This window comes from Anser anser, assembly GCF_964211835.1.
Source record: "Anser anser genome assembly, chromosome: 2".
NCBI classification, from domain to species: Eukaryota; Metazoa; Chordata; class Aves; order Anseriformes; family Anatidae; genus Anser; species Anser anser.
Window position 1 is genome coordinate 143,669,644 of NC_139721.1, and position 21,280 is coordinate 143,690,923.

The 21,280-nt window shown below is 38.2% G+C and overlaps 1 protein-coding gene across 1 annotated transcript in view; it reads right to left on the reverse strand.

Annotated features, from left to right (window-relative positions):
- Positions 1-3,732: 3,732 nt before the first annotated feature.
- The window catches only part of PIP4K2A (phosphatidylinositol-5-phosphate 4-kinase type 2 alpha), a 109,261-nt gene continuing 91,713 nt past the window's right edge, over positions 3,733-21,280 (reverse strand). Inside the window, exons 7-10 of the mRNA XM_083823609.1 lie at positions 12,237-12,350; positions 8,679-8,922; positions 7,907-8,010; positions 3,733-6,078 (exon numbers count right to left, since the gene is read on the reverse strand). Coding sequence (XP_083679735.1) covers positions 5,998-6,078; positions 7,907-8,010; positions 8,679-8,922; positions 12,237-12,350 — 543 coding nt within the window. The 3' untranslated portion in view covers positions 3,733-5,997. The remainder of the gene's footprint in view (positions 6,079-7,906; positions 8,011-8,678; positions 8,923-12,236; positions 12,351-21,280) is intronic.

Consider the following 21,280-nt stretch of genomic DNA (forward strand, 5'->3'; position numbering starts at 1 on the left):
TTGCTGTTACGTGGTTACAGGGTACAAAGGAAGACAGGGCCGGGCCCAGAGCGTGAAGTCCATCTGAGCACCATGTGCCTAGTTAAGGCTGGCACTAATTAGTCACACCTACTGGGGCAGAAAGGATCCTCAGGCACCACTTGAGCCCTAGCAGTTGGGCTAAGCAGGTGCATCTCGGGGGGCACGGGACTTTTCCCCAGCCAGAGTCCAACACGAGCCTTTCATCCACAGCTGGGGGAATGCAAACTTAATTTCTGTCAGCACAGAAGGCAGCTGGCCCTTGTGTTGGGTTTTGTATGCCAAATAGGCTGGGGACAGAAGAGTGTCTGAGATTCTCTTATAATGAAATGTTTTTTACGGATCCACTTAAAAGTACATAAAAAGGAAAAGAAAGTAAAGAGCTTTGGCCTTGGGCTACTTACGCAGAGGCAAGGGGAAAGAGTGGGAATGGAGACAGGCAATGAGTTAAATCACGTCCCCGTCCTGTATGGCGTTGTCAAACTGCTGCAGAACACGAGGATTTCACAAACTCCATTTACTCCAGTAGGATACACCACGCAGCTACATAAAACAAGCCAGTATGAATTAATCAGGCTGACTGGGAGCAAAGCAGGAACCCTTTATATAAACTCAAGGCACACTGGGCAATAACTAAAATGTCCAAAAATTAGTCTGAGCACTGGGCAAGTGTAAATTTATGCCAGCTCACAAAGAAGTATTTTTCATATCTTAATTATCTATGACCAGATAATTATTTCATATCGTATCACTGACAGAGATGAGACTAGAAGCTTGGAGAATGGGGAATATCATTAGGAAAACAAAGATCGTGGTATCATTTGCTTTGGTAAAAAAGGAAGTAGTTGGTATTTTATTGCAGTTGTAGCAACAGCTACAGCCAAGCAGTATCTGTGTGCTCCTTTTGAGATTGTGTTCTGTTCAAACAGCAATCATCACAGTTTTGGGATTAGACAGTACATGGATTACTAGGAAAATCTCAAAATACATATTTGTAAATCTATTTATAAAATGTGACTGACAATTGAGAAGCACCATTTTATTTATTTATTTATTTTTAATTGGGCATTAAGACGGAATAGGTCATTCTGTCTGGCTCAAACTATTTTGATTATTTTGTTAAATAAGGAAAGGAAATATTCAATTTAATATGTGCCAAAGCTAATATTTACATTGTTCAGTATATAAAGGCAGGATCGTATTAAGAGAGACTGAAAGAGGAAGAGAATAAACTGTTCTCAGGGCCTGCTGTAGATAGAACAAATATTAATGGGCTTAAATTGTAGTAATGTAGAGTCAGGAAAGATATTAGAAAGAAGTCTATCTAATGTTATAGCTAGTGAGGCCTGGGAAAGGCTAGCAGAGGGAAGCCATGGACCTGCCCTCACTGGTAAAGATTAAACCACTTCTTGCTATTGTTTATCTGCAGCTGGACTGCTCTGGGACAGACCATAACTCTTCAAGTCCTTGCCGGTCCTAATTTCCAATGCTTTTAATAAGGTTACTGTTAGATTGTGATTCTTAATCTCACACAAACCATCTTCACCACTTGAAGCTGCGGCTCTCAAGCTCTTTCTATCACTCGTCCATGCACATTCCCTTGTAGCACGGCACTGGATCTCTGATCCCTCGTGCAGCAGCCTACCATTACTGGCCGCACGAGCCCGGAGCCAGCACTGCTGCAGCTGCGCAGCGCCTGCTCTTTGCTACGGCACCGCATTGTAGGGGGTGTGCTGGTTTCCTGAAACAACAGCTGGCACAGAGAAATTAAGATGGAAAGGAAGGAGTGAAGCAGATTTGTTCTCTAAGTTAACTGCTTTGTTTTTGTTTCTGTTCCCATTACGTGAGAAGTGTGAAAGTTTGAAAGAAACCAAGAAGCAGGGGACAGCACACACAGAACAGACACTGAGTAACGGAGCACAAGAACATCAGAATGACACGATTCCCTGTGCTGCGGTACTTGCTAACCTGTACTGCACTGGGAAAGGAGAGGTAAGCACAAGGGAGTAAGCTGGAAGTTCAGATTATACGTTTACATTATATAGTTTATCCAGAAAAATTGTTTCCATGAAATTTTAATTTAAACATCTCTTTTGCTGCAGTCCCTGCATTAACGTGACGGTTGGCTCTCATACCTTGAATATCATCAGTGCTTTCAGGTTTTCTTCAGGTGAGAGAGGAAACATTTCATCAGAAAAGCTATTCTCTTCCTATGTGTTGTCATATGCACACCTTTCCTGAAGACAAGGGCCTTCAACTGCTTGCTGGAGCCAGCAGCCCCTGTCAAACACTGCTTGCCCTGTGACAACCTCCCCTGAAGAGATTAGCAATCAGTCACCCCTGGTGAGGCAGACCAGGCAGGAGGGGGATGCCCCTGTGCTGGGAGGCTGGGATGGGATGGGCAGGATGGCCACAGATAGCTGCAGCCTTGTGAATCTCAGCTCTGTAACCACACGGAGACAACCGAGTGTCAGCAAGGGGACAGTGCTGTACCAACAGGAGCAGTTCCTCACTAAGAACCATCGCTTCAAAGGATGGGCTAGCTTAAAATTTAAATGTACTTACTGCAAAGTGAAATTTAAGCATGTCCAGAAGTCTTAGGAAAAAAAAAGAGGAGAGCTCGACATGCTGTAAACAAGCAGTAACACCTCAGCTGCTGAGCAGTTTGTTGGAGCACGGCTGGAGCACGTTCTATCCCACTGTGCTGGGTTTGTATATTAGAAACTTTTATTGTATGAGCATCCATATTATAAAACCAGCACAGGAGTGTGGCAGCCTGGTCAGAGGATACTGCAGGTTTTTAAGTGACAAACACAGGGAACTGGCCTGGGAGCTTGCTATCCACCTCTAGCACATCCAAGTAATGCGCGCAGCAGTCCTTGAGCACCATGGTCATACTGAAGCCTAAACAGCTAGAACAGCTGTGTGATGTGCAGGCTTAGATTAATACTGGAGACATCATTAAATGAGTAATTAAGAAGATTCTCTCCCCTCCCTATCTCTTCACCCGCTTTTAATAGAATAGCTCCTCAACAGCCTTCCCTGTGGGGAACATCAGCTTTATCACTAAGTCCGTCAGGTGTATTTTATAGGTAAAAGTATTTCTGAAAATATTGTCTTGCTACGTCTGTGCCATAAACCAAGAAGAAGTAAAAAATGAGAAATGCATTAAGAGAATTAAAAGTCAGTCAGGATAAAGAAAAAAGGCACTTTTCTGCCATTTGCCTGGGCTGTGCGGTGCAGGCTGCATCATGTGCCAGAAGCCCTGACAAGCAAAGCCCTGAAATGCCCAGACATAAAGCCCTCCTTCCTCCCTGTGAATTATCCAGGCTTGTTCCCAAGTATTTTTTAAATAATTTGTTTAGCTTAAGGTCTTACACACATTAGCAAAGTTCTGCCAATCTTTATATCAATTAACTGTTGTGGGCCATCTTCCTTTTTCTGTAGCAATGCTAGGATTTAATGCATCACACCGTCACTCACAAACCTCTGTATTTGTTCGTGGAGCACAGCCTAAACACAAAAAAGCAGAGGCTAAACATTTCAAGCCACTTAAGTAAGCATGGAAGGAGCAAGGTAAAATGTAATGCAAAAGTTTATAGTGTCTTCTTACGTTTTCTTTATGATATAGTCTACACGCTCATTTTAACATCCCAAGTTCATCTGTAAGTGATCAGAAATGTAGTTGAAACACAAGAACAGAAGATTTACCTAGTGAGTCATCAGAGTGCTTTATTTTATAAAGCCTTGCTCATGTTTGGAGTGTAATCTAAGCACTAACATACAATAATGAGTCTTCTTTGCCCTGTCCAAATAAACAGTTTATCAACAATAATGAGTGACAAAACTGCTACACAGACAAAAAGAATGCTTTGTTGTAAATTTCTAAAATTGTCTAAAAATGTACACTAATTGGCCGCAATTAAATATTTACTCAAAGTACGTGTACCTCATTTTTAGTTCAGGGTCTCGCTGTGGCCTCACGCTTTAAGAAGCCGCAGCGTACTTCAGGAAATGAAACACGGGTGATAAATGTAGACAACCGGGGTGTACAGGGAGAGAACAAAAAAAATACCAAGCCACAGTACCAACTTATTTAAATACATACAATACAAAAGTATACACATACATTACAGTGCTGCAGACATCACTAAGTCAAATGTAACAAAACAAAAAAAAATCCTGAAGGAAAGGTAGGGGAAAGGAGAATAAAATTAGTACACAGCAACAGGGATAGTATTGCCTTTGGCCACTGAAGAGAGTGTAATGGGTTGCTATTGTATAGGCTCCTCTGCAGTAAAACACTACATACATTATGCACAGTTGCAGGCTTAACAGCACTGACATTAGTTATGGAGAAGGCATGCTGGCACTCCTGATTTGAGTTAGAAATGATGATGGGGAGGGTTTGACTTCTTTTAAATTGCCTATAAAATCTAACAATTTCAATAAAGAAATTTCAAAGGCACAGCTTTAGCACAGTGTATAAGTAGATAAACTTTAAGCATATGTAAATTTGTCTTTCAAGCATGGAGTCTTTCAGGGAAAAATACAAGAGAAGAAATACAATGTCGTGTTTTAAAAATTTTAAACAAGTTAAACATGATCAGCACAGTTTTAGGCAACGTACTATACAATCAAATTTGAGTAGATGGTAGGACAGGCCATTTTGTTGACGAAAGACGACCTTGGGAAGAATCCCTCTGCAATAACCTTTCTCTTTTTATTGTAAAAGAGTCTATCACGGAAGTGAGCGAAACATTCACTTTAGTACACTACTGCACGTTACACCTTGGAAGATGACAAACATTACTTCATTTGTACTGCAAAATAACTTTACATGTAAACTCAAAAATCATATATTGTACACAAGTCTGAAATTCAGAAATATCCCTGCTTTCCTAATAATGTAAACAGTAAAATTCAGGGTTATTTTTTAGAGGGATAATCTATAATAAAATACCACTGTTTAAACAGTACAACATAAGCATTTAAACTTCAAATTCCCATTAAATTACAAGAGAATGGAGTTTCTATCAGTATGCACATCTCTCGTGGGTGAAAGATGTAGCTACTATTGCCCAAAACTATGCGCTTCTTCAAATAAGCTTTTTTCCACTTGTAACATTATTAGTTCCTATATTGCAAGAATATAAAACAAATGAAAACTTCAGGTAACAAAGTAAAAGAAGCAAGGTTTTTCCCTTAACATAAGTTTACTGTAGCAAAAATGTACACACAGCAAGAATTACATGTTAGCTCTTCGTAAGATAAGAGACATCAGCTCTCAGGTGTCTGAAAGCCTGAACTTCCTGATGCAATGTGCTGAAAAAAAAAGGGAAAAAAAAGGGAGACAGAGGGAAAAAAAAAAGAAAAAAAAAAAAAAGAAAAAATCCAACTGCAGTGAACCTGATGGGAAAAGCCTCCGGCACCAAGGGCTTACTGTTGCAGCTGTTTTTTAAGGAGTGCCAGTGTGCATGGTGTAAGTGTAACATTCGCAGTAAGGTTTTTATTATTATCATCATCATCATGAATACTGTCATGTATCTTTTAGTTCAAAAAATAAACTGATCCACAGTTTACAATTTGATATCAATATTGTAGATTTAACATGCATTTACTCTTCCCCACCCCCACCCCACACCTCTTTGCTCATTTATTCCGTTTCAGCTGGTAGCATCAGAGTATGACTGTCACAGTGCACTCTGAGTAAGCTGTTCTATTTATTTAATTTAATTATTATTATTATTTTTTTTTTTGCACACACAAAAGAGTCAGAAATAGCTAGAACTATGCTGGGAATATCAGGCAGCTGTTAAAGCGAGTATTCCACCCCACTTCAGTCATCTTTGCCAGCAGATGTAAACAAAGGGGTTGCTTTCTGCAAGATGAGCACTTCTCTGAGCTCCTTTTTTCCGTACACTTGTAGCCACTGCTGTTGTCCCCAGGTCTTGTGTCTGTCCCATGTAACATGATAGGTTACGTCAAGATGTTAGCAATAAAGTCCAAGAAGCGCTTTGAATACTGTTCAGGATTAACGGTTGAAATTTCTGCACCAGCCTACGCGGAGAATTGGGAGGGAAGAGAATTGGGAAGGAAGAACAAGTGTTTTATTTGATGCTTTGTCACGGACAGTGTTACTTAACGCACTTCATTTGCAGTCTCAGAACCAGGTACTACACATACAAAATCTAATAACCCCTGCAAGCAGAATCTTAAGGATGCTCTCCAGGCTCCATGCCAGGACAGGGACGCTAGTATGGTGGTTGGTGCTCACCACCATAACCCTACAATATCCACCTCCCATTTCTGAATAGCATTCTTTGCTCCTCTTTATTTTCACTGTACTTCAGTCTCCTACATAATTTCTACCACACTCATTTAACCACGTTATCCACAGATTCTGGTCTCTTGAGCAGCGGTGTCTTCATGGTGAGAAGACTGAACTACTGTAGTCAGATCTGGTGTGTCACTACTTGCTTAATGTGTATTGCTATCTGAATACTAATTTACCTGCTTTGGAATACATGGTAACAACAAGTAACTTTTTTTTTTTTTTAACATATATTAATCTAAACCTGCACTCCCTGAAGAAGCTGTACAATTGCTACTTCAATGAGGTCATAATTTCATTCATATTTTTTATTGGACATTTTCAGAGAATTAGTCATTTATATTAGTCATTAGTCCTTTATATTTATAGTTCCTCATTTTACAAAAGGGAAAAAATGCATGCATGCAATTACTGAACAAACTTCAGTGTCAGGTGGCTGAGGATGTAGACAGTGAAAGAAACAAAATGTTTACACGAAAGTAATGTTCTGTAGTAAGTTCTAATCACAGTCAGCTTCCACGATCATAGCTGCTATTTACAATATTACTTTATCCTTTATTTAAGCCAGAAGCATGATTTTTTAAGTCTGCTACATTCAACGTTAATTAGTAATTGCCAGATAATGGTCTGTGTCAACTTTCATCTGCTTTGAGAGCACAGAGATTAATGAACACATTGTTTTGGAGAGACAAAAAACACCTTCTGCAAGCCTGTCCAGGGCTTATTGCTAAGTGTTCTAAATCACCTTCTGCTGGAAACCGAAAAGCTCTGAACTCTTTGGTTAAACCCCCCCACAATGCCCTGATCCTTAGATACTTAGACAGAGGGGCTTTGGCCTCATAGATGATAAAGTTCTTTTTAAAGAGTTTATGAAATTTGAACATTAAATCACTATATGGTGATAATGGAAGATACCAATCTTAATTCTGTAAGACTGGGCTGCTTCACCACGATTCTTTGGTGTCTGCTGCTGGACAGCAATTTCAGTCAAAAATAAATTAATGGTAGTCAAACAGGAGCCTTCATTGAATAGTATCCAAGTATTTGATATGTACATTTTATACTTAATTTTGCAAAGTGGACTTTTTAAAATATATTTTAAATATATATTTTTAATGAAACCTTGTAAAGTGAGCCACATTATATGCTGAGGAATTAACTTTCAGCAGGCTATACCCAATAATGAAACCATCACTAGGGAACTGCATCTAGAATAAGATTCACAACAGCTTTCACAGAACTGTATACTACTACAAGTGCCTGGTGAACAGCTTTGATTGCAATAATAAGGTGCATCACACAAATATAGTACAAGGCCCTAAATAGGCAGCATCTCATTAGTCTTCATTGTTGGTAAGAAATATGTGTACAGCTGAAATGGGACTTTTACTTGTAGTATGTGATGTGTAGCAGTTACTCTGTACTTTTGTATTACTTATGAAACCAGGAATAAACAATTTCCCTTTTCCACAGATCTCCTGGACTGTGTACTAAACAACAAAAATGCAGAACTATAAATGGTACCAGACAAAAAATATAACAACAGATACTTACCCCATGCTTTACCGTTTTTGCAGCATGAGCAGCTTTCTTTTTTGCATCATAATGAGTAAGAATGTCAATAATGGCCATAAAGTATATTTCCTTCCTAGGTGCATCTGCAAAGGGCAAGTACGTGACAGTAAGAATGACTTTTGAGACATCTTAGTCATGAGTCCTCCTTCTAACAAAGGAGACTTGTTAAAGATCAGTCAGCAGCTCAGGCAGGTTAATGTCAGTCAGAATCACAGTTTTATAAAGACCACAGGCTCAAGATGTTCTTAACTGAGACTTTAACTGCACTCGAATATGATCCAACCCCCCCCCCCCCCCCCAAATGAGTGCAAAATAAAACAACAGCATACAGAAATAGGAATTATTGCTCACTTTATTTATAAATAAGAACACGTATTTATCAGATGCTGATGAAAAAATAAACAACTTTCCTGTCTTGAACAGCTGCTGAGAACTGCAGTGTCTGAATAGGTAAGCCAGTATATGGGTTGATTGTGCAGTAGGTGAACTACTTGACTGCATCCCCACACATCACAATATCTAAGAAATACGTTCAGTATCAAAGCTGAGCATTACAGATGTCTTCTGCTTTCACCAAACAGCTTGGTGAAAAAGTTCGGTGTTTGCTTACACCAAACAGCTATCAATTTCCTCTCCTACAGAGTGAATTTATATTGTGCAATGTAACTTTGCTTTTACGTGGTTGTGAGATGTTAGGATTCTGGTGCAAGAATCAAAATATCTTAACATCCAAATGTTTATTACTGCTTACTTTCATGGGATTTTATTCCATAAACATCAATAGCTGGATCAAACTCCCCTGGAGCCAAAGGCAACGAGCTGTTCAGCGTATTTCCTGGGCTGTCCGGAGGAGTTCCAATAGGGTGGGTCCCATCACTTTCACCTTCGTCTTCTCCATCGTTCTCTTCACACTCTACTTCTTCTTGTTCAGCTCTTTCAACATCATGAATTCCAACCAGCAAGCTGTAGTCCATGAGTTTTAGCTGAGCAAGGAACTAGGAAGTGATAATAAGCAATTTATCAATATCACAGAAAAACGTAAGATCAGCTTTCAAATACGAGAAGTTACACAATGCCATCAGTCGAGGACATCAATGCTTCTGAGAGGAGCAAAATGGAGGATTAAGTGATAAAGCTAGTAAAAAGATACTTGAATTTATTAAGATATACTAACAGCACACAGGTCACTTGCAACTTATATTGAAAACAGCTGTAGGACACTCTCCCAAAATCCTCAGGGAAAAGTAATTTTTCGTGTGGAGAAGACCAGTGTCTGTCATTCCAGTCTGGCGTTTTAATTAGGGCTACTCTGCTAACCGCTCGGTGCCACACCAGCCTCCATGCATCAGGCTCATGGGCTGCTAGAGCTGGTGCTACGTCTGCCTCCTCACTCCCTTTCCAGCCTTGTTAAAGAATCAAGCGAAAATGTTTAAATATTCCTGCACTGGAAATGTAGTGAAGGTTTACATCAAGAAGAAACGGAGCAGTGCTATATTCTCTTCAGAATGAAAGGCTCCCAGTGTAAGTCACATAAGCAAAATGTGAATGTGAATGAAAGGGTATTTTTGAATAAAGGTGAGTTTGAAGAAAACTGGAAAATGAATACAGTTGCCATATAGACAAATTGTTATTTCAATCGACTGGAACAGAGTAAGGCAGGAAGTTAAGAGAGGGAGATGGAAATAAGAGATGTATAAAAGCAAGAAGAAGGGATAAACAGTTCAAGGGGTGAGGGGCAGGCAGGGCAGCGCCGTGCTGCAGCTTCAAAGCGATCCTGGGATTTTGAACTTGCCATAGGATGACCCGTGGAGCCTCTGCTTACGATATGCACAAAGAGAGCCTGAAAATACAAATTGATTCAGCTTTTAGAAGCTCTAAAGGGCTACAAAACAGAAGTTAGAGCAGACCAGAGGAGAAGGGATTTAAGCCAGACTTTGGAATAGCAGCAAGGATAAATGAGTATAAAAACATGGGGAAATAAGAAACGACAGTCAAAATCCTGATTCTGAGGAGAGAGGAATCAGAGATAACAACGTGACTCTGAATTCAAGTGCCAGAAATACATTACAAAGAGTGAGATTGAGAAGAGGTTTTAAGAAGAAAGAAGAAATTGGTTTCTAACCATTTCAGTATAATAATGCAGAAGATTGTTCACAAGACTAGAAGAGATCTGAGCTGGAAGAGATGATATACAATGATATACAAGAAGAACAGATGAGATTGGCCAAAGGCGATGGAGTGGAAAGTGAAGGAGTGGAAAGACTCCAGGCACATCATTAGGTACTTGATAAATATCAAGAGAGAGAGGAGAAAAATCTACCAATAACCATAAAAAATAGCATGAAAGAGAACAGACCCTTGGGAAGAAGAGTGAACTGCAAATTAGAAGAAAATGGGTCTTCGGGAAAAAAAAAAAGTGTGCTGCTGATGACAGCAAAAAGATTTAGGAAGATCAGCACAAAGAAAAGATCATCTGATTTAAAGTGGAAAAAATACCCTGATGTGCTTTTTCTCAGGACAGTTTCAGTGGAATGAGACAGCAGGAAAATGAAGCAGGAACAAACTGAGAAAAGTCATGGACAAGAAGCCATCAAAACAGCAGCAATGTGCCTGTTTGAACACAAGAAAGAGATGTAAGAATCGATTATGAGAGAAATACAGTACAACAAAAATATTTAATGACAAAAAAGAATGGATACAAAGTCATATACTTAAAAAAACTACTCCATAGTATGTTTAACAGGAAATAGTGGTCCATAAGATACTCATATGCTAAGTGTTGTGCATTTTTTTTTCATTGTGGTAAAATCTGAGTGCCTAATATTAGGTACAAAGTGCATGCTATTAGTTGTCTAGCAAGGGCAGAAGGACCAGTAAAAGCAAAACAAGGCTGAGGAATAGGTTGCTGTTGTTAAAATCAGGTGTCAGATCACTTCACACTAGTGGTGCACATTATGTTTAACTATACTCTGTATAAATTTCAAAACCATAAAACACAGCCTCTCAAGACATTATCTGGAATCTGCCATTGTATTTACAATCCAGTAAATGATGTAGAAGATAGCACACACAGTCCACATTCTGCAACAATGAAGTATCTTCTCTATTCCTTGCACATGTTTAAGATCTTGTCTGCAACCTGCTTAATGTAAAAGCTTTAGTCAGCAACTGCAGGACGTTAAAAGGGCACAAAAGTTTAGCTCAAATATACCTATCTCTAGAGCTGTGACATTGACAGCAGTTTTCTAGTGCAATGCTCCAAATATAAAATAAGCACATATCGATATTTCACAAAATACTTACGTTTTCATAATTATCATCATCATACATTTCTCATCATTATGATAATGGGAAATCAGATTTCTTCAAAAGCAAATGATTGTGAATTCTAAAGTTCCAGTATTGTGTTCAACTATTGAGCTTTTAACAACACTCAGACACAGATCTGAAGAACTACACCAGTCAATTCACAGAGCCGTTCTGATAAAAACAGCTGAAAGCATTATTAAGTCACAGAAACATCTTACTATCAGGTCTCTTCCAACAAGGCAAACAGATCTTAGGCTTTGAGTATAGGGACTGCAAAACACTGTGCTTAGTGATAATATTTTGACTTACGGAAACTGAAGCCAAGTTATATGAAGTAGACAACCCAAAATTTAGTTTACTTGCTGAGTAGCTAAATCAGTTATAATAAATATTACATTAAATTCATATAGTAACACTTTTCTATTAACTACTGACTACATTCAGCCAATTACAAATTTATGATATGACTGCACTATGATAATGAGTCCACCTGCTGTACACAAACTTCTGAGGCACTCTGTTCTGGTGATATAAAAGAAGATTTAAAACTGGATTACTAATATAAAGCAAATAGAGCATCACAACTGTAAGCAGGGGAAGCTACATTCTCTGCTACAGACTACAGTCCATTTATGGATCCAGCTTAAGTCAGGTAGTCTTGGTGTACCTCCACCCGTAAAATACAACCAGCAATACTCACCAGGGGCATTTGGAGGTACTATGCTTGTAAAGCACTTATGTACCAAGTAGTACCATCAGTTTAACATCGCATCATCAAGGCAGGGACAAAGTATGGCCATCAGCTATGCCATCAAGCCATTTATCACATCAGCAAAAGTAGTGATCAACTCCTGAAAGTTTAAATTATGTTTCATTTTAAACAGTCAGTGCTTATAGTCTTGCAAACAAGAGCTTTCATTTATGAATTACAGGTATGGTTTCCTGGGCTAGCTGTAATTTGGCACGTATTTTTACTACATATGAACAGGTGTACTCTTACCTCAACGTCCTTTTTGAGCTTCTCAAGGAACATCTTTTTGTTATTTTCATCAATGTGAATCTTTTGGCCATCATTAATAAAATCATTGTCTTTGAATGTCGGCAACTCTTTGGCCTAAAATAAACAAAAACTACTGTAAGAGTCAGAACGCAAACAGAAGCACATTGAAGTTGCTGGTTCAGCATGGGTACAGAGCAAAAGCTTCCCCAACCCCACCAGAGCTAAACCTTCAAGCCTTCCAAAGTTCAAAAGGCTCTCCAAGGCCCAAAAGAGGGCATTAGCGAGCTGTCACAGCTGAAGGCCCCACCACTGCTTCTGCAGTTGAAGCAAACACACCTCCACTGCATGCAGCTGTTCATAACTGCAAACAGAAACCCATTTCCTTGGTTTATCAATGCCATGAATAGCCTAGAAGGTGTATGTTTACTGGGAATGATGTAAATTTTAGTGAGACAAAATATCAAACTCAGCACTTCATTTGCATCTAACCTTCAAGTCCATGCTTCTTCCAAGATGTCATTTGTCAAAGTGACTGACAATAAGTGAAGTCGAAACACAATCTGTACCTCATAACAAAGCACTTCTGCACCAGATCTTATAGATTTAGCCGGATTGGATTACATTTTATGTAGCCACCTCAACGTTTGTAAGTGCCTAATACCAAATAACTGTTTATAAAGTATCAAGTGAACATGAATTATGTAATGCTGCTTAGAAGTGGTGAATGTCAGAGAAGATCGCTGCCTTTTAAATATGTAATTAAATATTCTTGTGATGGGAGCATTAGTTGAATATCTTCATCTTTAACTCTCCCACGAAGCGATTTGCAACAGCATTAAGGAAAGCCAGAAACTCTCACATGAGCACTGCAGATACAGTAACCACTGGTTTTAGCACTAAGACCCTCAAGTGGGCTCTGTTTTCAGAGGGCAATGACTGAAAGCTCACTTTCAAGAAACAGCAAACCAACATAACAAGGAAAAACCCAGTTTCTCTGGGGTATTTGGTCAAGCAACCCAGAAGTAATAGTAACTTCTGCAATCAGAGCCTTGAAAAAATTTGCCCATTAAGACTGATGAACAGCCTTTCTCCCTGCCCTCACCTTTAATAAGCTTTAGAGAAGAAAAGGGTTGGTTTACGCAGGAAATGTTGCAGAACACCTGAGCGTTAGTCTTCATATGCAAGTCTTTCCACTAGGAATGGAAGGCAGCTAGCAGCAGCCTGCTGGAATGGCCTCCAGGAGTTTAATCAGTAAGACACTGCTTGTAAATTTAACATGGACAATAATTTTTCTTTATAAGTTTATTTTCTTTCTACAACGCAGTAAGGAAAAGCATCACCAAGGTACTTTTCTCCCAAACATATGTCTTGGATTGCACTGCCTTAAAATGTGAGTATGAGAGCAGACCCTGCAATGCCCTTCTGCATCTTCCTAATGGGTAAAAGTTCCTTCTGCTGTTGGGCTGTGCACACAGGTGGCTCAGTTCCCTGACTGTCCGAAATTATTTTCTTGGACCTGGAATTCATGAATTGCTGAAGATCCCACCATACTCCATTTGTTTAGAGAAGTGACGCTTCTCTTTCAATAACTGCCCCAAACATTTAAACAGTTGCATAAGATTTTAGTAGTTATGAATCCACGTTAAATCCATTGCACCTACGAACTTTGCAAAAAACTAAGGTCCGTGCCTCACTGCTCTGACTCGTTACCGCGTCGCGTCAGGAATTTTATGATGTATTAGAATACCCTCTAGTGTTGCTCCAGAGACTCCGTCTATTTTAGCTGAAAAATAAGAGGAAAACCCCGCCTCAGGCAGCTGAGATGGAAGCACAGCCGTGCGTCCAGCCCACACGGCTTCCCTGCACGAGTCGTTCTGAAGCACGCGGCTGCTTTGCTCGCAGGCACCGTTAGGTGCTCCTTAAAGCAAACAGCGGATTGTTTACTGCTCTACGACAGCACGGTGGGCATCGATTTTCCTTCTGGCCTACACAGTAAGTGGTTTAGGACGAAGAAGAGTGGGGGAAATATCAGATAAGCATTCTGGACTGGCAGCTGCAGGGATTATCAGACGCGACTGAGCAAACTGCCCCACAGATGAGGGCTAACTCCGCAGAGGCGGGGCTGAGGATCCAGGGATGCTGCCAAGGCCAGGGGATGGAATCCAACGCGTGGGACGCTTAAGAATGGAGAGGAGATTTGGATGAATTAATTTAGGCTGGAACAATAATGAAAAGAATGCAGGAAACCAAGCGCCCTTCCCTTTTAGCACCAAAATCACTGAAACGTCCTTATCTTAGATTATCTTTGCACCTAGTATATCCCACTAGGCAGAGGTTAAAGTGAAACAAGCCCATTGATTCTGAAAAAAACCCTATTAATGCTGTTTAAAACTGGGGGAGGCAAGGAGGAAGGATGTGCCTGTGGTTAAGACACTGACATGTAGGTTCAGCGCCAGGCCCTGCCGCAGACTTCCTGCACAACGCCGGAGCAGCTGATGAGACCCTGCTGGGGTGGGAGGGGAGGCGTGCTTTTCCTCTGAGGGCAGGCCTGCCTTCAGTAAAAATAAACCTAAATTGCAAACAGCGTTTTGGGAAGATATTATGATCCGGTAGCGCAGGTACCACACGCCACCCTCACCTTGCCAGTAAGCTATTTTTAATAAAACTGAGCTACCAAATCTGACACAGCTGCATCTTTTGCCTGTCATCACAAGGCAAGGGGTGCTCCCAAGGACGTTCAGGGCAGTGAATCAGCTCTCCCAAAAGCTGGACTCTTACCAGCCTTGTAGCCTCCCCCGTCCTCAGTAATCGCCCTGAGGATTTTTATCTGAGGTCATGTTTCTTCACCTTCATTCTTCAAATGCCCAGAGCAGTGAAGACTTGGCAAATACGGACCAGAAGAAATCAAAAAGCCAAAACTGATGCATGGAAACAAAAGGGAGGAAGTAAAAGCAGCAGGTACAACATAAGAAACAGGAGCTAAAAAGCTATGTGTCGGTGGATGCTCTCTCACCACGTCACTTGTATGATGCCTCCCAGCCTGGTCTATTCCTTTACTAGACAAAGATTTTTTTTTTCTTTTTCTTTTTCTTTTTCTTTTTCTTTTTCTTTTTCTTTTTCTTTTTCTTTTTCTTTTTCTTTTTCTTTTTCTTTTTCTTTTTCTTTCTCTTTTTCTTTTTCTTTCTCTTTTTCTTTCTCTTTTTCTTTCTCTTTTTTTTCCTGTGCTAGGCAATATAACTCCACATTTACTTAAACCTTAATAGCCCTAGGGTACTGTTGCAATACCAAATAGTACTCCTGACAGCCAGCACATGTAGCAATTCTAGTAGCACTTATGCTGAAATTAATGGCTTAAAGTTAATTTGTGAATTTAGGAATTAACGCCCATGAAATATGCAACCAGGAGGGGCTCTAGTAGTTATTTAAAATTCTTAATGTATGTATTCTTACTGAAAAATTCGAACACGGACATTTTCCTCTTATGCACTTGAATAAATACAAAGAAAACCACATTGTGGCAGTTTGAAACACTATCTGAACGAAAAAACTGAGACTTTGCTTTAATGAAATAATTGATATGATCAATTTTTAATGAAGTCTCAAATATTTCCAATGAAGCAAAATCCTTGTTGGAAAAAGATTCTCCTAGAATGTAATTCATTATAATGAACATATTACTATCATTAAAGAACTAAATATTTTAAGAGCTGCACAGGAGATGAACATCTAACTACTTCCACTAAATTAATAATAGATTTTCTTTCTGAACCACCTCCATCATTTTTAATCCCCTACTTAAAGATGCAAGGAAGGCATACATAGACAAACATAGATTTTACAAATACAAAGTATTTATTTACTAAAAAAGCATGCTACCAACACACTTCAGGTTTGCATTCTAAAGTTTGCCATGGTCACAGACAGTTTTAATGACAGGAAAGTTTTACTGTCTTTCAAAAGGCTGAAAAGCAATAAAGGTTTACTTGACTAAGAAGACAGAATATGTAAAGCCAGATACAAAAACTAAAATTACTGTGAAACAGTCCACTGACTTTATGTTTTTGTAAAAAAAAATATTGAAAGGTAAGAACCAGAGGTAAGGTTTAATTTCAGTGTGAACAAGGATCTAGTTTTTGCAGATTTCTTATAGGTCTCAATTCAGCATATTAAATATTAATATCCCAATATTAAAATGAAGATTTTTTTTTCCAAAGGGATTTTTGTACATCATGACCTCGAATAATGATCCTGGCTAGTATTAATGCTGGTATTTTGGAAGAAGTTTGCTAAAATAGCTGTGGGACAGCTAAGTTTGAGAGTCTTTGACTGGAGAAGAAGAAAAGACTAACTTCACAACCTGGCAGCAATTCCTCACCTAGCAAAAGCAAAGATTAGATTACAGGAGAAATGTTGCATGGCAATCCTTTTTGTTTGGAACTAGTCGCCAGCTAAGCTATTCACAGAGGTAATAACTGACAAAATTGGGCTGATAGTTTATAACTTTTGGAAGTGGTATAGAACATCTGCCAGGAGCGATGTTCCACACCCTAGGCTTCCTTTCACAGTGAATGGCTCCCATGCACTTAAAAAAAATATTTTATATTTAGTAAGTTAGATTAACTTTAAATTTACCGTGCTTACCAGCATACACAGCATTTTAAAAAGGATATTATGGTACATATAGTTTGCAATAGTTTGGCACAGGTAGTTTTGAACTGAGACAAAAGTCTGAGGTCACCAGATCCGCAAGAAGAATAACTAGAGCCTCCTATGGAAGTTTGCAGCATTTGGCATCACGGGATTGCAAACGGCAAAGGAAATAGAGATGTAACCCCAAAAATGGGATTTGAGAGGGAACACTGGAATAGTTTTAAAAGCTACCAGAGAGGTTTTTGTAGGACAAAAGATTGTGCAAGAAGTTGGATTAGGAATTCAAGCATGTACCAGAATAGTAGCTATACAGCTTTTAAATGCTCAGGAAAATGCATGCACAATTATCCCTAAAGTTAATGTTTTCCTACTGCAAAACAAACATGCAACATATAATGCAAGACAAATCTGTTGTTTTTATTTTATTTTATTTTTTTTTAATATATGGAAAACAGACTTTTAAAAAAATAAACAAACAAAACCCCAAAACCAACCTAACAAAGGGAAAATAATGACTTGTTTTGAAAAACAGCAAGGGTTAGTGTCATGTGAAGGCTGAACACTGAAAAAGGAATCTGAACTCTGAATGTTTATTGCTGTCTTTGCAATGTATTGCAGTGTGAAGTTATAAACTCTGTATATGCCCACTTTAGATTCATTTCACAGAGAAGACATGCTTCACGCCTGTTGTGTGAGATTGGCATATGAAGCAGATTGAAATCATTAAAAGAAGTAAGTAAAAAATGCTGTTCTGGCATTAGCAAATTTTAAATTAGCACGAAAAAAAAAAGCTCAGTTTTGAGTATGATCTACCTTGGATCAAGTTTTACCTATTGACATCAGAAGAAAAAGGGTAAGCTTGTAAACAAGTAAACTTGTTGCTATGCTCCTGTGCCAAAAATTGTCCTCTCAGAAATCAGGTAAGTTAAGTACAATATGTTGTAATGTTAAGATACAAAGTTAAGATAAGAAGTGGCTTGTTTCATCTAGCAGCATCTCCCAATCTAATTACCAAAACTATGTATTTTGCATACAATTCAACTAAAACGTAACATAATAGCTGTTAACTATAGCATTTTTTTCCAAAAGGAAACTTAATTAGAAAATTCTTTGTTCAGATATATTTTCTGTCATTTTTATGCATTTATGTGTTATGAAAAAATATACCACAGAGGTGGCAATGCAACCAATTTTACATTAATTTAAAGACATACAATTACCAGTCTATGACATTCACCAAGAAAGATGAAATAGGGTAGGCTTCACATCAGTTAGGTTTTATTTTTCTTATTCAACTTTTCTTCTGACTTGCTCACTCACTAGCAACATCCTAAAGTTCTTTGTAAGTACAAGTATACTCAGCTGTAACTGCTAATTTGATGTCATACTGAAAGTGCAGCATAATTATGGACAGACCACCAGGGGAGATCTGCATTATCCTTGTTTCACTTAAGAGGGCAAAATTGTCCCAGGAATGAATAGAAAATGCCCACTACTAAAAAAAAAAAAAAAAGAGTGAGAGAGACAACTAAAGACTAAAAAAATAAAGGAGCAGCTGTCAGAACTTGACAACTGTTGAAGCATACTGTTCTTTTTAAATTCAAGACATCTGTAAGTGCATGTTATGATACTTGTTGCCAAGAAAGTGATGCCTTTATTATTAAAAATATCACTTATAATGCAAATGAGAGGAATCATGTGTTAAGGTGAAATCTTGGGGATGGAGCTTGTCTCCACACTGATTATCATAAAATATTGAAATGACAGTTTCAGAGTTTATCATCAATATGTTGGAATGTTAAACAGTTGAAAGCAGTCAAAAAGAGGATAAACTGAGAACAGGACCGAAAGTAACATTCTCAGAGTCATTCCAGTCAGCTTTTCTTCCTAAAAACTGATTAAAATGTTTGAATCTTAATACCTATTTTACGCTACAAAACTAAAATAGAGAAATATTTTTTTTTTTTCTGATTGCTTACTTTATGGTCCATTATTTTTTTCTGCGTAATTGACCGCCTCATATTTATTAACTAAGTAACAAAGAGTAGCTTGATGGGAAAAAGATTCGAGAACATCAAAATTTTAGCCTTTTCAAAGTAATTTATTTAAAATTTGCTATCTGTTAGAAAATGACTGAAAGACTGCATTGCACAGCTGTAAAGGAAGCCAACTTACTATACTCAATATTCTGAAAACCTTTTGATTACTTGAATACTGGTATTTCAAATTACTTAAGAGCCCATTAAAAACTACAGCATTGGCAGACATTTTTAGCCCTATATTTTAGCACCAAAAGCTTCCTGTCTTTTATTACTTTTTTGTTATTCAGATGTGAAGAGCAATGGCTATCTTTATAATATGTAATTAATTAATGCTGCCATTAATTGGATTTCTATTGTTATTTATGTCATTTCAGGGCAATATTAATAAATTGATGATTTAATTTGCCTCTGGCTAAAAGTTTGCTAATAAGCTGCTACACCAGATAGATATTTGAGAATTTTTTTTTCTAGAAGAACAATTGAAGAGCAGTTTCTTCCAACTTAGGAGATTTCAACACAATCCTCAAAGTCTTCAATGTAGTGACACGCAAAAACACATCTCCTGATAGCAGGTCTTAGCACTGCTTTATAGCTTCAAAAACCAAGCTTTCTTTGTCTGTTCATATCACTAAACAAAAACTTTTTTATTTAATCTTAAAAACTGCTCTTTAGAAATACTTGAAGTAGTTTATGTGAGTAAACTAGTGCCTATTGCAGGAGAGATTCAGATCACAATGATAATGACTGTTCCAAACATCTACAATGAAGACACTTGATGGTGCATTCTTCTCACCCTTTCTAGATCAAAAGATAGATTCAAAAATTTACACAGAAAACATGTAATGAGCAAAATATTAATTTTTCCTTTGCTTGGAATAATCTGCAAGATTCTTTCTGAATGTATTTGTAAAATTTTGTTCCCCCTATGATGTTAGCAGTCTGCCCAGTTCATTCTCTTGCTCTGAAATGTTTGTTCTGATCGGTAGCTTGTCTCCTTCTTGCTGCGCTGTATTGACATTTGAGGGGAATAATGAGTAATAAAAATCTGTTCTAGCAGCCTGAGACTGTTTGCTTACAGCTTTGATAGGCTTAACATACTTCTGCCTCCAAGAAATCAAATTCCTTTGAAAAGAAAATGATGTCTGAAACTTAAACTATCTGGAGAATTTTGGGGGAGCAATTTTTGATATATCTTTCATACAAATATGCAAAATGGAAGAGGAGGCTCTAGACATATTGAATTTCATAGGAATTTTGTCACTGACCTCACTAAAGTTAGAATTTCATATTACATATGGAGAATAATTTTTCTGTATAGTTATACAAAACTATACAGCTTAGTTTCAACTTTGCTATCAACTCCAATAGTAATTTTGCCATGGACTTGAATGGAAACAGACTTAAGGCAGTGTTTCTTTCAGGTTCTCACTCAGTTTACTAAGTGACATTATATCACTTAGTATTACTATATAATATCTGTGTATTATTATTTATGATTATGAGACATATTCCTAAAACTCCTCAAAATATCTGTACAGTATCACCTCTTGTATAGCTGAAAATGTGTAATATTGTTAAATTTTACATTATTATTCCAAGTATTAATTATAATCTGAAGTAGTCCCATCCAAATAATTTGCCCTCCTCATTTATACCGGATTATTTTAGTACTACCAGCAGAGGTTTTCAATGACAGTAGGTATCACTTGCAAGACACTGAAGGGTTAATCTCTTTGCTTCAAAAACACTGGAGTTGTGCTATTAAACAAGAACAAAAACAGACCACAAGAAAAGAATGAAGACCATTCAAGACATGATCTTGAGGGCCTAGTACAGCAAAGGAGACCTAATGCAGATTACTGCAACTGCAATTGGCATTTGGCACATGTTAGTTGCGTAATGCTGGAAGAAGAATTTAAGTGTTGAGTCATACCTTAGGAGGAAGTGGAAAAACTTAGCACACAGAGTTTTTCTTGCAGCTAGAACTGCAGCACTGACAGCTATTGCATGCCCCTTACCCCTTTCTGTAGTTGTGTGATTCACAGAAGAGTTAAAGAGGCTGGTATGGTATGACTAATGCTTAGGATAAAAACAAGTGATCAGAATGAATTTTGGGACAAACCAAAATGAAGTCTTTTAAGCAAACTGCTGAATGATCTTATGCAACAGCATAATTCAGACGGAATATGGAAAACTTAAGAAAACTAGTGGTATGGGTTCCTAGACTTCACTCAAAATTTGGAAATCTAAGAAGTCTTACAGAACAGGGACTATATCCCACCTTCAATTATCTGCAGAATCTTTAGACAAACCTCTCCTCAAGTGCCATTGGTGTATTTCACTGGAACCTCA